The following is a 16,430-nucleotide window of genomic DNA, read 5'->3' as shown; positions in this document are numbered from 1 at the left end:
AGGGAGAAGAGTTGTGAAGGAGAAAAATAGGGGGATTGGGTTATGAAGGTATAAGCTGGACGAAGTCCAAGGTAAGGTGTTATAAGCTGGACGAAGTCCAGAAGAGAGAAGAGGAAAATGGAGGAATAAGCTGGACGAAGTCCAAAGGAATATATAAAAAAAAAGAGAGGAAAAAAAAGGGGGAAGAAAATAAAAAAATATATATGGAAAAAAAAGGAGGTATAAGCTGGACGAAGTCCAGGGGGAAGTTGTTTAAAGGGCAGGAACGATAATAACCTGACCCAGGAAAAAAGGAGGAAACTCTCATAACCCGACGCTTCAGTGGTGTGGCAATAACTTAAGAGAGAATCGATCCTAACATCCGTGGTGAGGAATGAGTGATCGAGTGAATCCAATAATTGGGTAAGTAAAAGGCTATCTTGACGAACTGACAGATTGGCTAGGTAGAGGAAGGGAAAGGGCCTATTTGGAGGAATGCAGCCTGTTGGATTGACCTTAATCTTGTGGGGACGGTTGTCTAAAAGTTGAAGCTAGTTCATGCATATGTGTTTATGTGTTTATGTGTTTGTATGTTTTTCCTTAAGTGTTTTGTTTCAAATTGTGTCTAGGTCTAGGAGTATGTCTAGAGTCTAAAGAGTCGGTCAGGGGATAACCTTGCTTGAAATTCGCCTTATTCTTTTTCTTGTCTTTATACTTGAGGACAAGTATGGTTTAAGTGTGAGCAGTTTGATAAGGCTAATTTCATGCATCGGTTATATGTGAAAAGCACTATATTTTGTTGGGTCTAACACAGTTTCTAAGCCAGGTGTGTGACAGAATCGCTAGATCCAGGAGATGCTGGAGGGAACGGACTAGCGAAAGAATGAAGGAGAAGTGAGCAGAATTTAAGGAAAAGAAGGCTAGAAGAAGGGAGTCAATAGCTGAGGGCAACAAAGTCTATCTATACCTCGCTGGGCCCCACTTCAACGCCTATAAATAGAGGAGCATGCAACACACGAGAAAAATACAACTTTTTCACTCTTAGCACACACACACACACACACTTGGGAAATGGGAGTTCTAGGGTAGTTTAGGTTTCAAGGGGTCAAATCTTCAGAGAAATTCCGTCGTAACACCGTCCGCGTGAGGGCGAAGATACAATCTATTTACTTTCGGTTCTTTTGCACTCTATTTCGTTCGAACTTCACTTTTGGAAGTCGATTTGGTTGTTGATGTTACTGATTATCTATGCATTTCTTAGTTTTCGTTATATTTGTGTTATTTCGTGTTGATCTACGTTGATCCTGCTGTTAAGAGTTTTTATTTCGGCGAGTTGCATGTTGATCTCTGTTTCTGTCACTTTGGTGCTCGATCTGGGGAATTTGGCTGTAGATCTGCGGTGTTGTTGTTGATCGGAGGTTGTTGGTTGAATCTGAAGTTATGGAATGTTTTTTTTTGGCTGGAGTTTGTGTCGGATGCTTGGATCCGGAGTGGATTTAGCATCCGAGGTTGGATTTGAACAGGGGAAGTCGAGTTATGCATGGATTTTGAGTTTTCTGTTTACTTTCTGTTTTACTTCGTCTAGCATCCGTAGATCTGTTTAGTTCTTAATTGTTCTTCATTTAATCGTTAAAATCCAGTCTGCTCTGTTTCCGATTATGCTCATACTTGTTTCTTCTGAGTTTTTATGCAAATTGGTTGAAGAAGATGATGTCGCTGTTAGTTAGTACCTTAGTTAGTTGTTATCCAGCTTTTGGTCCGTACTCTGCTTTTTCAGTTATGGTCCCCACCGTCGGTTTATTTCCCAAATCTAGGTAATTTAGAATAGTCTCTCAGATCTAGTGATTATTTCGGTTCTTGTTTACGTGCATGCTTTTGTTGTTTCGCCTAGATCTAGCTGTTAGCGTAGCAGTTTAAAATCCCAAGTTTAGTTTAATTTCCTCAACCCAAAAAAATGCGTGGCAGCAGCCAACCCAAAAATAATTCCCAAATCCTTGAGCATGATTATTACGCATCCATCTCTGTGGGATCGATCCCTACTTCCCTGTGCTAGGTTTTAGTATAAGTGGTTGAGGGTTTTTGAAGAAGTGTTATGTGTGTCCGACGACCAGGATTTCCCAACGACCAGTGAGTTCCTAGACCGTGTGATCTAGCGGATTTGCTGGACCTAGGAAACCTGTTATTTCTTTCTGTGCACACAGTGACCCACATTACGTGTCTTCAAAAATCGTTAAAACAATTGGGCTTTATTTCTAGGCCTATACTTCAAAGGTTAGTGAGTTTAAGTATGTTTTGGGCTTTAGTACTGGGCCTCGATAAAAATAATAATTGGGCCAAAAATATACTACACCCTCCGTCCCACTTAAGATGAGACGTTTTTTTTTTTTAGTTTGTCACAACTAAGATGACGCATTTCCTTTTTTGGAAACTTTCTCTCTCCAGTTAATACACTCAACCACTTTTTATCACTCCTATTAAAATATCCATCTTTCTTTATCTCTCTACTTTAATACTTACACCCATTTTCTCTCTCTCAATTAAACACTTTAATCAATAACTCCTAAAATCCCGTGCCGGCTAAGGAATGTGTCATCTTAGCCGGGACGGAGGAAGTATCACATAAGCACAATTGCATTTCCACAAACAAATAAGTGAGTAATTTCCAAAGTCAATGTCAAGTTGTCACCTAGTACATAAAAATTTTAGGCTTATTTAGCTGGTGCGGCTGCTGTTACTGGCGGAGGGAGCTGTGGCGATGGTGGCTGTGGAGGCAGCTAGCATCATGTTTTGATATTATATGTATAAAATTATAAAAAGTTTATCTCATAAAAAAAGACCATTTCAAAATCCAACGTGTACACATTTCTAACTTTTCACTAGGTTCTTACGTCCTAAGAGCATCCACAATAGTGGACGTCCCGGCGGACGTCCGGAACGTCCACTATTGGGGCTCACATCAGCTCGACGGACATCCGGGACGGATGAGAGGTCTTCTACGGTCATGCGCAGATGTCTGTTGGGATGTCTGTCATCTCGTCCGCTATTGTGGTGACTCGATTTTTTTTTTCAAAACTCTATATATACGGCTCGTTGCACTTCGTTTCATTTGCACCACGGATGAGTGACCGGCTAACGCATGTATCATCATGCACAATATGATCGTCGAAAATGAAGGCCTAAAACAAAAACATATCATACCGTCGTCGTTCGGCTAGATGCAAACTATACAGATTCAAGGCATAACATGTACTTTGTTTGAATCGTTTTTGGTTTTGGGTGTTTTTTTTTTCGGTTAACTATGTATTTTTTTAATTTAAATATGTATGTATTTTTTGAAATAAAGTGGTTGCATTTTCCCCTATTCGTGTCGAAATTTTAATTTCATAAATTGCATATTTGTGAATTTGTGAATTTTTATTATTGTGCTTGTCCGTTGGGTCCTTGGGGATGTCCGCGATTGTGCAGTGGGATGTCCTTTGTCCTTATGACGTTGTAGCGCAGTAGGATGTTCATATGACGTGGCATGAGATGTTTTTGGGATGTCCGTGGGCTTGTCCGCTGGGACATCCATCCCTATTGGGGATGCTTCTAGTTAATTAATTAATGATAATATCCTTAAAAATTTAGTTAAATATAATACAAAAACTATTGCACTAAAATAACTAAAATTATGATTTAGAAGTGTTTGTTTATTGGAAAAAAATTAGAAAAAACTCATTGTTCATATATTTGAATTAGAAAAAGGAAACTTTTAGGAAAACATCAGAAAATGCCGAAAGTCGGTGTATTGACATCCTAATACTCCCTCCGTCTCATTTTAGGAGTCCCGGTTGAGTTCGGCACGGGTATTAAGAAATATAAAGAAAAGTTGGTGAAAAGAGATAGTGGAATGTGGGTCCTACTTTTATATATTAGTTTTATAATAAAATGTGAGTGAAAAAAGGTGAGTGGAATGTGGGGCCTATTACCAATTATGGAATATTCCAACCGGGACTCCTAAAGTGGGACACCTAAAAGTAGTAAACCGGGACTCCTAAAGTGGGACGGAGGGAGTAACATTTTAAATTGATTTACCACTTTTGGCGGCACAAATGGTACTCCCTCCATTCCATGTTAATCGAGTCATTTTTCTACTTCCAGAAGTTCTAATATGGTCGAGTCATTTACGTTTTTAGCAAAAAGTAAACATATCTCCTTATTATCTCTTTTACTTTACTCTTTGTTCACTTTAACTACTCCTATTTATTACTCCAACGGCTTCACGTCCCTCCCCCACAGTTCCTCCTCCTCCTCCACCGAAACTCTCCCAATCTTCATCATCCGAGAAGCTCCCAGCGGCGTCTACAATCTACCGCCTCTCCTCCTCAGGGACGGACCTAGCACAGGCCAAGCCGCCGCTCCAGCGGGCGCTTGGCCGGTGCCGGACCCAACATCCACCATGGCCGACCTGCCCTTACCTATGCTTGCGTGAAGAATTCCAAGATCGGAATGTGTTTTTTGTTTTTTTTACAGAGCGTGTGAAAGAGGAGGGGGAGAGGAGAGAGAGGGGTAAAAGATGCAGGGTTTAGTTTACCGTTGGCAAATATGGGACCCATTATAGAATTTTCTCCTTTTTGTGGTTAATTGGATTTGGAGAAATAATCATTTAAATATTGTGCCGGTATTTTCTTTTGATTCATAAATATTGGATTTTGGAGAAATAATAATTAAAATATTGTGTCATTATCTTTTCATTTGTTTCGATATAGTATGATCTGAAAGAATATTGTGTACTTAATTTGCATTTAAGGTTTATTGCTGAATTCATATTTTAAATAGTACTCCTAGTATTTTAATAACTTATTTCAAAAAAGATGTAGTATTTCTTTTGAAAAGTGTTAATAGTTATTTAAATAATTGAATTTAATTTAATTTTATTCAGTTTAAGAAGTTTGAAATGAAACTATTAAATATATTTTTTAATTTTTTTAATATTATCTCATGTACAAAATACTTTGTTCTTGGTGATGTTCAAAATGATGCATTTCTCCTTTTCTTTTGTATTGAAACAACATTTTTATAAGACAATATTTATATACGGATAAGATCATTTAAAAACTTGAAATTTCGTGATTCTGTATTTTGATTTAAAATGTTATGAAACTATTTAAATAAACTTTATAACTTAAATGATTATTATCCAAATAAAAATAAACTACTGATATTTGATTCGAAATTTATTATCATTCTATAAGTATGTAACAAAAGTATAAAATGTGAGATTTGTGAATTATAATTTTGTACTAATATATATACGCATATGGAGTATTACTTTTTAGAAATTTTTTAGCACCGGCTTATATAGATTTCTAGTTCCGTCCCTGCTCCTCCTACCTAATCGCCATGGCTGATGATGTCCGCGAACTCTATTTTTATTTTTATTTTTATTTTTATTTTTATTTTTCTGTGAGAAGAAGAAGAGAGAGAAAGTGAACTTCTTTTTTTTTCCAAAGCAAAACCCTAGTTTAAAACACAAGTCTTGCTTGAAATGCAACTCTATTATATGATTGTGTGAACAATAATTTGTTTGTAACTATTTGTATATCCATGTTTATAGGGGAAGTAAAGTTAATTTTGTTCTCCTGAATTCTAACACATAATAGAAAGACTTGTATTAATCAAAGGAAATGATAGTTCGTTTCAGCACAGGTACATGGAAAACACAACGAAAGGCAGCGCGGAAAATGCGCTGTTATTGGAAACATTCAACTTGAAAGCGAGGATTCGGCGAATGGATTAAGTTGCGGCAGCGAGGGGGACGATCTTGATCCCACCAATGGTGACAGCTTCGCCATTGATGCGGGGAATGATGGTGACGACAACGAAATCATCTTCATCTGCAATATTAATGTTCTTGTAGAGCTCCTTCAAGACGATGGTGAGATCGCTGGGGGTCTCGGCGGTCCTCGACCTGTGTGGGACCTGCGAGAAGCTCCCCGCGAACTCAGGACTAACGGCCTCATCCGTGCTGTTTTTGTCGTCGTTGACGAAGATATCGAACGCGATGAGCTCGGTGCTGTCTGTGACAATGCTCTCGAGGACGAGCACTTCGTCGGCCCTTCCTTTCGCCGGTTTGGGCACCACTACTGTGATTGTCTCGGCGACAGTGGACGGGAAGGCTTGCGTTGCAGCCTGCGCCGTTTTTGTGAGTTCTTGGACGTTGGCTGGGACTTCTCTCCGGGGTGGTGTGTAGTTCAGCCATGGCTTAATGTCGCTGTATTCGTACACGTATCCAAGTGCTTTGTAGTCCACGCAGTCGCGAACCTTGACGCGCACAAGGTTCTTCTTCTCGTCGTAGAACAAGAAGGCCGCGTCCAAGTAATCGGGATCATTGATGGCCTTTATGTAATCGGCCGGGAGGCTTTCCCAGATGGTCCACATTCTGTCGACGTTAGCGTGATGGCAGTAGAAGATGGGGTCCCTTCCTGCAGAGTAGAAGTTCCCCAAGTTTTCGTTGAAGGGGTTTTTAGGGTTTCCGGTCCACACGTGGACGCCACCGTGGGACCCGCGCTCGGATGTCCCGCGTCTGGCAGGTCCTGGTGGCGGATCTCCGGCCCTGTAGTTTTTGCCCATGAATGTGATGGCGGATACAGATTGATTAATCATTTCCTCCTTCATTTGGTTGAGATTCGTCTCAATCGCCCCAGGTCTACCAGGGAGCAGGCTCACGATCGCGTTTCCAAAATGCCTCTGGTCGCGGTTGCAGTCGTACAGTGGTGAGTAGCCCACGGAAAAGGGGGCGGGCAAGTGCATGCCATCGGGGTGGTCCCAGTTCCAGTACGGCAAGGCGAAGGTGGGATCTCCGATGAGTTCACCGCAGATCCTCTCAAAGAAATACAGGTACCACCTGTTTGAAAAAAAAAAAAAAATTAAATATCTCACATCATCGATGTAAAGAGAGAACTGAAACTGTTGGTATATGACTAATGTCATTATCACCTGTGGAAAGGGAAGAATATCCAGGAGTTGTGAACCTGGATATCGACGCCTGGGTGGCCCACTTGATCGTAGGGGCCGTTGCAGTAAGCGCAGTGGATGTTGGCTTGCTGGGTGAACCCGCGGGGATCGTTGGGATCATCCTCGTCCAGTTGCTTCATCCGCCTGATAGCTTCCTCGTACTTTTCTAAGTATTCTGGCGTCATCCTGTGCGCGGCCGGCCTAGTCCGAGGTTGGGAAAAAAGCGGGAGCTCGTAGTCAGTGATAGTGTCGGTGTAGGGCGGGCAGCAGTTGACGTCGAGTTGAATCGCAGGCGTATTAACCGTACCGTCAGGATTCAACCGCTCGGGAATATAGGCACCTTCCGGGTCGCACGTGCTCAGGTCGGGAGGTAAAAGCGGATCGGCCCTGGCTGTACGGCCAGGGACGAGGCTGCTAGCACCGTACAGACCACCTAAGCCAAGCAGCATGTTTCGGCGGTCTACACGGCCGCCGTTGCTGGTGCTGCATGACACCATGCTCCGCCTTGCCCTGAGCTGGGAAAGGCGGGGGTTGGGAGTGGGCTTGGTGGCCAGAACCGTGAAGGAAGATTGAAGAGAAGCCATCCTTAATTATATCTTAAAATCGGTATTAGATGATTTATTTGGTGAGGATGCATGCCTATTTATAGTAATATTTCCCAAGACCTAGCTACCTACTTAATGCTTAATTGAATTAAATACTTACTCATAAATGATCTGGATCTAATTAATCATACAATATTTAATGTAACCCACGCAGCAACTAATTAACTAATGACATTTTTGGACCAGCTAATCAATTGCATAATTTAACCTTTTGCCGATTTGTCAGTGTTTATACATATAAAGACTAAATGGCTCTACTTCCACTTTATATGTTATTAATAAACAAGCTAAATGGTTCATATAGTATGTTATATGTGCATGCATGTATTTAACGAAAACAAGTAAAAAGATTAGTATAAAATAAGCTAATATTTTAAATGTAAACTAAACGAGAATAGTGCTCACGTAAAGTATGTAGTTAAAGAAAATGAAAACCTAGATATTGTTGAGAACACTTGAATTAATCATAATATATTGTGTATTTGAAGTGAAAATTTACTGACAATAATATATTTTCAGTACAATTTTCGAAGTTCACCTCCTTCATTAAATATGATGTGCAAAACCAATCCATACAACTTTTGAAGTTCTTATACATAATTAAATGTGTGTGTATGTGTGTGGCACCAGAGGTACCTAGGAAAGGACAACAGACGGCAGCTGGATGGCAAGTTGTCGCCGATGCGAGTGTGAAGGAGATGAAATCCTAGTTTCCTAGGGTTAGGGTTTTGCGAGATTTTTGAAAATGTAGAGTAAATGAGGGAGAGAAAGTAGAAAAGATAATTCTAATATTCATAAAGTTATCTATGGACCTATGCACTTTGACTCTCTTTTGCAATCTAGAAAGAACCTACACGAAAAATCTAGAAAGGATCGCGATTACATTAATTTGTTCGACTCAATGATAAAGAATTAGTACAGTAATAATTAAAGATAAATATCACTTGACTAAACATAGTCTCCGGCTCGGCAGCAATTTGGGGCAGCTCGGGTATACCATGGGCGTGGTGATGTCGGCGGGCTCGGATATAAAGAATTAGATTTTTTTGTTTTTTTTTTTTTATAATTTAGGTGTGAATATTTATATACACTATATCAAAAATTATGGAGAGTGAATTTTTAAAAGAGTGAACTACATAAATTGTATATGTTCTTTTACTTTAGAACATAAATAGTACTTGAGGGAGATGATCAAAATAAGAATGCATTTAAATCCAGAAATGCAGCCCAAATCTTAGCCCTAGGATTAGATGATCTAATGGTCAATAATTAATCAAAAACACGGAAGGTCATAATTAAGTAGTTTTAGTTCATATTATAAGATTTGGATTTATGTCATGTTAAGATCATTTTAGGTCATGCTTTGTTAGCATGACCTAAAAATAAATTATCTATGACATAAAAATGCCCTACGTATGACTTTGTTCTGCGTTTCTGTATTTAAATCTAGTCTTCATATATCAAAACCCTGGTATCCGATCTTTATTTTATAGTACCGTTTTTGGTATCTATAAATCATATTTTTGGTACCTGATGCAATTTTCACCCCAAAATGCCCTCTAAACAAACACATTTTCCCATTGTGTCATAAAGGATATTTTGGGCATACACGAAACTAGTACCAAAATGATAGTATTATAATAAATTCTCTTTCTCCTCACTCTTTATACTATTACTATTAATTAATATTATTATTATTATTATTATTATTATTATTATTATTATTATTATTATTATTATGTTGATGTTATAAATTAATAATTAATTTATTTCTTAATATCATTCAAATATACTTAATTATAATTATAGTTATAATTATATTTAATTATTATAATAATATTATTGTTATAATAATAAAAACTAGTACTTATTATATAATTATAGAATATTTATTTAATTTATGAATCATATAATAATAATAATAATAATAATAATAATAATAAATTATGATTATTATTATTATTATTATATATTTAAATTAATAACTAATCAATATAGTCTTAATAAAAATTTAAAATTGTGAATTGTATTCATAATGATATAAAGAGTTGAATATTTTTGGTTAGGTGTTTCAACCCTAAACTAAGTATAAAATAATTTATTAATAAATATTCAATTGATTTAATTACTTTAAATAACTAATTTAATTAGGTATTTTGTTCTTTATTTATATTATGAATGCAATTAGATGTACGCATAAAATACTAAAAGAAAGAAGAAGAAAAAGAGAAAAAAAAGAGGAAACATAAACTACTGAGAAAAAAGAAAGAAGAAAGGAAGATAAAATACTAAAAAGAAAGAAGGAAATCAAGAAAAAAGAAAGAAAATGAAAAAAAGAAATAAGAAATAAAGAAAAAACAAATCACATGTTTGGTATTGTTTAATTGAAATTTCCAAAAATATCCTTCGTAACAATAATATCACATGTTTGGTACCTAGGGTTATTTTTCAGGTATCATTTATATGCGAAAGTGAAAGATTAGGTACCATTTATGTAGTTCACTCCTTTTAAAAATAATATTGAATTCAATAACATTTTTAAAATAACATCATTTAAATAAAATATGAGTTATGCAAATTTTTACATGATCATTTAAATCGTGAAAATAAAGCAATAGTATGTAAAAATAAAACAAACACCATTCTAATCAAATGAAATTTGGAAGGGAAATATAACAAATATCTTAAAATTTGTTAATTTTTTCAAGAGATTAGACAGTTAAATATAATTACTAAAATTTTTGTCTAAAATAACTACTCCCTCCGTCCCAGAGAAGTTGGCATACTTTGAAAATGGCACGGGATTTTGGAAGGCTTTGTTTTATGTGTTAAATGAAGAGAGAAAATATAATTTTTATATTCATGTGAGAGAGAACTTTTTCCAAAAATGGAAATGTGACATCTTTTGTGGGACAAACTAAAAAGGAAAGTGTGCCAACTTCTCTGGGACGGAGGGAGTATAATTTAGAAAACGAGTAAAATTATTAGTATTATTTTGATTGAAATTGTTCATTGGAAAAAAAAATAGAAAATCTCATTGTTTATATATTTGAATTGGAAATAGGAAAATTTTAGAAAAAAACCATCACATGTCGAAAGTTAGTGTATTTACATGCTAATAACATGTTTTAATTTGGCTAAAATTTTTTGTTGGGGAAAAAATAAAAAAATAATCATAGTTCATATATTTACATTAAAAAATAAAAGTTAGGGGAAAAGAAGAAAATGTGGAAAGTCCCACAGGCCACAGCTCAATCCCTTCGAATACGCCATGGAAATTCTCAGCGACCTCCAACAACCAGAGCAGGAACAATCACTGGAATCCACAGCTCCTCCTCCGGCACCGATTGAACCAAATGCCAGATCTAGAAGCTCGAGAATCCACGAGATCACACTGACCTTCCTCCTCTCCTCCACCATTGAAAGCAAAACCCTAGTTTAAAACACAATTCTTGCTCGATGCAGAAGGCCATCACCGAACATCGAGCCTCGTGCCGCCCGATAGGAGGAATATTGGACTCCGAACTCTCTTCTTGCAAGCTCGACTATGTTGTTGGAGGCAGGCTGTATATGGAGTCTGTATCAGTTACTCTATTACTCCCTCCGTCCCACAAAGATTGTCTCATTTTGACCGGACACGAGTTTTAAGAAATGTTATGAACAGTGAGTTTAAAAAATTTGTGGAATGTGGGTCCTACTTTTATATATTAGTTTTATAATAAAATGTTAGTAGGAATGAGTTAGTTGAATATAGGGTCGGTCCCCTACCAAAAAAGGTAAAAAGTGAAATGGGACAAATTTTGCGGGACGAACGAAAATAGAAAAATGGATCAATCTTTGTGGGACAGAGGGAGTATGATACGGGAATATCTTCAAGAATATCCCTCATGTCTTATTAATTATTTAGTTAATATATCTTTCTAGCATATTTATTTCTTGTTCAGTAAGTTAGGTTTATTTCTTTCTGATTAAGTTAGAATACTCCTATTATGAATAGGAGACATTGTTAATTTCTTCAAGCCAATGAATATATCAGATTTATCTTATTTTTATCGTCTCTTTGATTCATGCATTTTATTTTTTTGCTCAGCCCTATTTGAACGATAATTGGCTGCTCGAAGGGATTCTCCCCGCGAACGAATCAATATCTTCTCTACGATCTCTCGCAGTTATCCCCCTAGTTGTGATAGTCACTCTCTCTGTTCCATGTTAATAGAGTCATTTTTCTATTTTGGAAAGTTCCAAGTTAACTGAGTCATTTATATTTGTAGCAAAAAGTAATTCTCCTTTTTACTTTATTCTCTCTTCGTCTCTCTTACTTTACTCGCTCTTACTTTTTTCACCATTCATTCAACACACTATTTTTAAATTTCGTATCGAAAAGGAATGCATGTATTAATAAGGAACGAAGGGAGTATCTTTTGTAGGCAATAAAAATAAGATGAAGCGAAAGCACGCCTTTACCTTTGTGGACTTTGAGCCAGAGTATATACAAATATCGACCACCGACATAAATACATATCGTATCAAATTGGATAAGTAATCCATATGTTTATTTAGTTATATGTTCATGATTACTTTTGTAATTATTTGCTAATACATAAAATATACCCTTTTTGTGGCATTTTTTTTTGTATTTTTATCATAAAAAAGAAAAATAAAATACTTTTATCAAAATTAGTGATCACCATCTTTTTTTATATCATGATAGGATGGAATATATGACCGAAAATCTATTCTACAAAATATGAGAAAGTGTGGAAAAGAGTTAAAAATACTAATTATTTTCCTCCATTTTGCATCAAAGAACTACTGGAATACATATACTTCGAAATAATTATCATTAACTATTTTTTTTTTCTTCTCGTTCTATTTTTTAAAATTTGCAATAAATACCATATAAGGAAATACTCTAGGAGTAAAAGAATTGATACTCCCTCCGTCCCAAGAAAGTTGATACAAAACTATTGGGCACGGAAATTAAGAATTTATATTAAATAAATAGGAGAGATATAAAAAGTAAAAGATAAGAGAAAGTAAAGTAAATGATCGAATACAATAAAAGTGATTAGATGTTTTGTCTTTTGTTAAAAAAGAAAATGACTCAACTTTGTTGGGACGGACTAAAAAAGAATACGACTCAACTTTATTGGGACGGAGGGAGTATATTGTAACCTTTTAATTAATCGAAAGGCCATGACTACAATTATATGAAGTACAGATAAATCACATGCAACGCGACAAAAGTGGCGCAATTTTCTCTTGGGAAAATGTGTGATACAATTAGGATATACAACCAATTTGAATAATAATTTACACATATATCAAGCATGTGTTTAACGAGGTTATTTTACAATATTAGTAGATCCAGGAAATAAGGGGTAGGTTAGTTCCGTTATTTAATGCTTTGCTAAGTGGAATAGACTATCGATAGCGGATGCAGGAATTTATTTTCATAGGAGCTATACTTTTTAAATTTTGAATGAGACAATAATTTTTGTATAGGAGCTATACTTTTTCACAATGATTAACACAAAATGTATCAAATTTGATAATATTATCTGTATAAAAATAAATCACAAATTTGCTTAATAGGGGCTTAAGCCCTCTCACACATAAAATGTGTTTCGCCAATGGATATATCTCGTAGTTTCATGCATGCAAGAGTGGGACAACAGATCGAAAAAGTGTTGTATCACACTTTTCGTATTGAAAAAATATTGAGAATGTGGTATAGTGTGATTTTCGACACAGTATTATATCGTATCAGAAGATTTCGTTACGACCACAGTACAGACTTTGTTATGCCGCGGTATACCAAATATTCTATCATATGTGAGCGAACATAAAAATTGGTATGCACTATTTTGTACTAAAGTTCGGCATATTGTAAAAGAATGATATATCGGATTTGGTACAACAAACCTAAATATAGATATGCTATCGATGATGAAAATTTGTCATATAAGTTTGGTAGTACCGAAAAATCCAATAAGGGAATGATATAATATTTCCTCAATCTGAAATTTCTGAAATGGCTATGTGCTACTATATGACAATTTTATAAAGTATACCGTACCCATCCTCTCTACATTCACACTTTAATTTAAATTTTATTATCTTAAAATGAATATTTTTATTAGTCTATACTTCGTATTTTGGGTGGATTGTCTCAATATGAACAAACTAGTGTCTGATGTCAAATTTAAAAGTACCTTAAAAAGTGTTTGAACAATATTTAGTGATAAACGTACATAATTGTACGTACATAACTGAACTTTTTTTAACATTTTACATTGAAAGTCGTTTTATAAACATTAATTAATTTAAAATAAATTTTATATTAATCATTTTGCATCACTTTGAAAAAAATTTAAATTTTTACTTAAATATACAAATATTTAAGCAAAAAATATTTTCTTATTAAATATTGTATAAATAATTCAAATCAAGCTGAAAATCATGTTATGATTCGACATAAAATTTCTATATCACTTCTTTCTTATTGCTACATATAATACAATAAGTAACAAAACTAATTTTTAATTAAATTCACTTAAATTTAAAAATTTACGGATATTATGTACATCTATAATTTATGTACATTTATCTTTTCTCCACGGTAACTTTTATGTTAGGTCATTATTAATGATTTCTTCCCCTAAACACCGGTGCACACTTGCCAAAGACCAACAAATTAATATTGGGTGGATGCCTCAATCATCTACAAGCAGGATGCCAGCAAGAATTATACTATTCTTTTTATGTCAGATTATATACTTAATCTTATTAAGCTAGCATTCAATGCCATGTGCACCATGCCCTATTTAATTGAATTCAGAAATTAGAATATTTCCACACATAATTACGAATATTATCATCAACACATCGATATAATAGACGTTTAAATGATCTAAGAAGTGTTCTTAATCATTTTATATTTTACATAAGGGTAGTGCTAGCACATAATATGAGTTTTATTTGATGAGACAGATCTGTCACTAGTATGGCTAAACATGTTAATTACCCCCTCGATCCATCCTATAACACACGAGTCATTTTACTTTTTTCTCTCTTAACTTTTCTACTTTTTGTCTCTATCATACTTTACTCTCTCCATTTAATTCTTAATATATCAATTTCTTAAATCTTGTGATCAAAAGAGGCGTGTTGTTTATGGCGGGACGGATTGACTATAAGGTAGAAAAGTTAAGTTATCTGGAAAAATGACTTTTAGGATTATGATTTTTAAAGTTAGACAAAAATTATATGTAAGTATTTTTACTTATTTAGGGACTACACAAATTAAGCAAAACTGGCAGAGTACAAAAGAGAAAGAAAAATAATAATATTTGAATGTGTTCGTTGATGATGGAACCCACATCAACAGTCTGTTAATAGTGTAACATGTACAAGTAATAAATTATTAAAAATAGACAAAAATAGCAAAAGAGAACTATTTTTGGGCATAACTATTTCTCTTTTTAACTTTTTAGGAATCAAATTCCTTTTCATGTTTCTATGAAATTAAACACATAAATTTAATAACTAAGAATGATATTAAATGAGACTTTAATTATTTTTTCTTCATTGTTTCAATCTATTTTATATGATGGATAAGACTCTTATCCATCACCACTCGCACGACGCACGATGACAGAAGGTGTACATTTAATTATTTAGTAGATGATTAAAAAATTGAACAATTAATGGCATGTGCTAAGGTCACTAATTCATTTCTAAATTATTCAAGTAGTAGCATTATAATTCGTGCACATGTTGTTGGTTCCATATATTAAATATAGGTTTGGGATTCTTCCTAAATTGTTTATTTTATTTGTTGTCGGCTTCTTCTCCCCTTTCTAGTAAGGGCACATGTATCATCAAGAAATACAAAATGATATTTCAATTGTATAACATGATATATACACGCAGGACCACCTGAAAATATATAAATTACTATCATCGAGTAGTTTGACTGAAATTTTGTGGTTATGCAAACTATGGATAGAGATTGTTTACCCATCATCAAAAAGTCGTTAACTTTGTCAGTTTCGCTACTACTTCCAATAACTTTAACACCGATAAATATCTCACCACTGTTAATATTTACTTGAGCCCTCTTCATCAAAATCCTAGCTCTGGCATTATATGTTATAGGGTGCCAGATCCTATCGAAGTTTTCGCTCAATAGATTGAGAAATTAAATTTTTACTCCTTTCTTAATTCTCAATGTTTTTACTGTCTAATGGACTCTGGTATTTACAAAGTTCGGACTCTGCTTGATTCGACTTACTATTTGGGAAAAAATTAAAAAAAACGAAAAGATTTATCAAAATTTATCCTATATAAAATATTCTCGTTGTCCCACAATAAGGGTCACATTTTGGCATTTCGGTCATTCCCACAATAAGAGTCCTCACTTTTACCATGAATGGTAAGTAGGCCTCACAATCCACTAACTCGCTCCACTCACATTTTATTATAAAACCAATATAAAAAAGTGAGCCACATATTTCCCTAACTTTTCCAACTCAGTATTCTTTACACTTTTTGAAACTCGTGCTCACACCGAATGTGAGTCCTATTGTAACGCTGCACCTTTTGAATCCTAAATTTTTTTTTAGCATTTAATGCTTTTAATGTCGTTGAGTTCGTGGATTAATTGGCGAGTAAATTTGGTTATATTTTTTCGTGACCTAGTTTTGAGTTGGAGTTTTGGTTGTGTGTTGACTGAGTCAACTTCGTTGATTAAGTGACGTGGCTGTTTGAATAATTGATGCTGGTTGAAATCACGGTGGTTAATAATTCCTTTATTGGACTCAATTCCATGTTGGGAACAGTAAATTA

At 34.9% G+C, this 16,430-nt stretch overlaps 1 protein-coding gene across 1 annotated transcript; it reads right to left on the bottom strand.

Annotated features, from left to right (window-relative positions):
* Nucleotides 1-5,608: 5,608 nt before the first annotated feature.
* LOC125216681 (polyphenol oxidase I, chloroplastic-like) lies at nt 5,609-7,569 on the bottom strand. The gene is made up of 2 exons (XM_048118443.1): nt 6,958-7,569; nt 5,609-6,865 (listed from the first exon to the last, which is right to left on the bottom strand). Exons 1-2 carry the CDS (start codon nt 7,557-7,559, stop codon nt 5,755-5,757), a joined length of 1,713 nt encoding a protein of 570 aa, XP_047974400.1. The 5' UTR covers nt 7,560-7,569; the 3' UTR covers nt 5,609-5,754.
* Nucleotides 7,570-16,430: the final 8,861 nt, after the last annotated feature.

Source organism: Salvia hispanica, chromosome 1, assembly GCF_023119035.1.
Source record: "Salvia hispanica cultivar TCC Black 2014 chromosome 1, UniMelb_Shisp_WGS_1.0, whole genome shotgun sequence".
NCBI classification, from domain to species: domain Eukaryota; kingdom Viridiplantae; phylum Streptophyta; class Magnoliopsida; order Lamiales; family Lamiaceae; genus Salvia; species Salvia hispanica.
The sequence above is the reverse complement of the archived record's forward strand: the minus strand, read 5'-3'. Positions and strand labels throughout refer to the sequence as shown.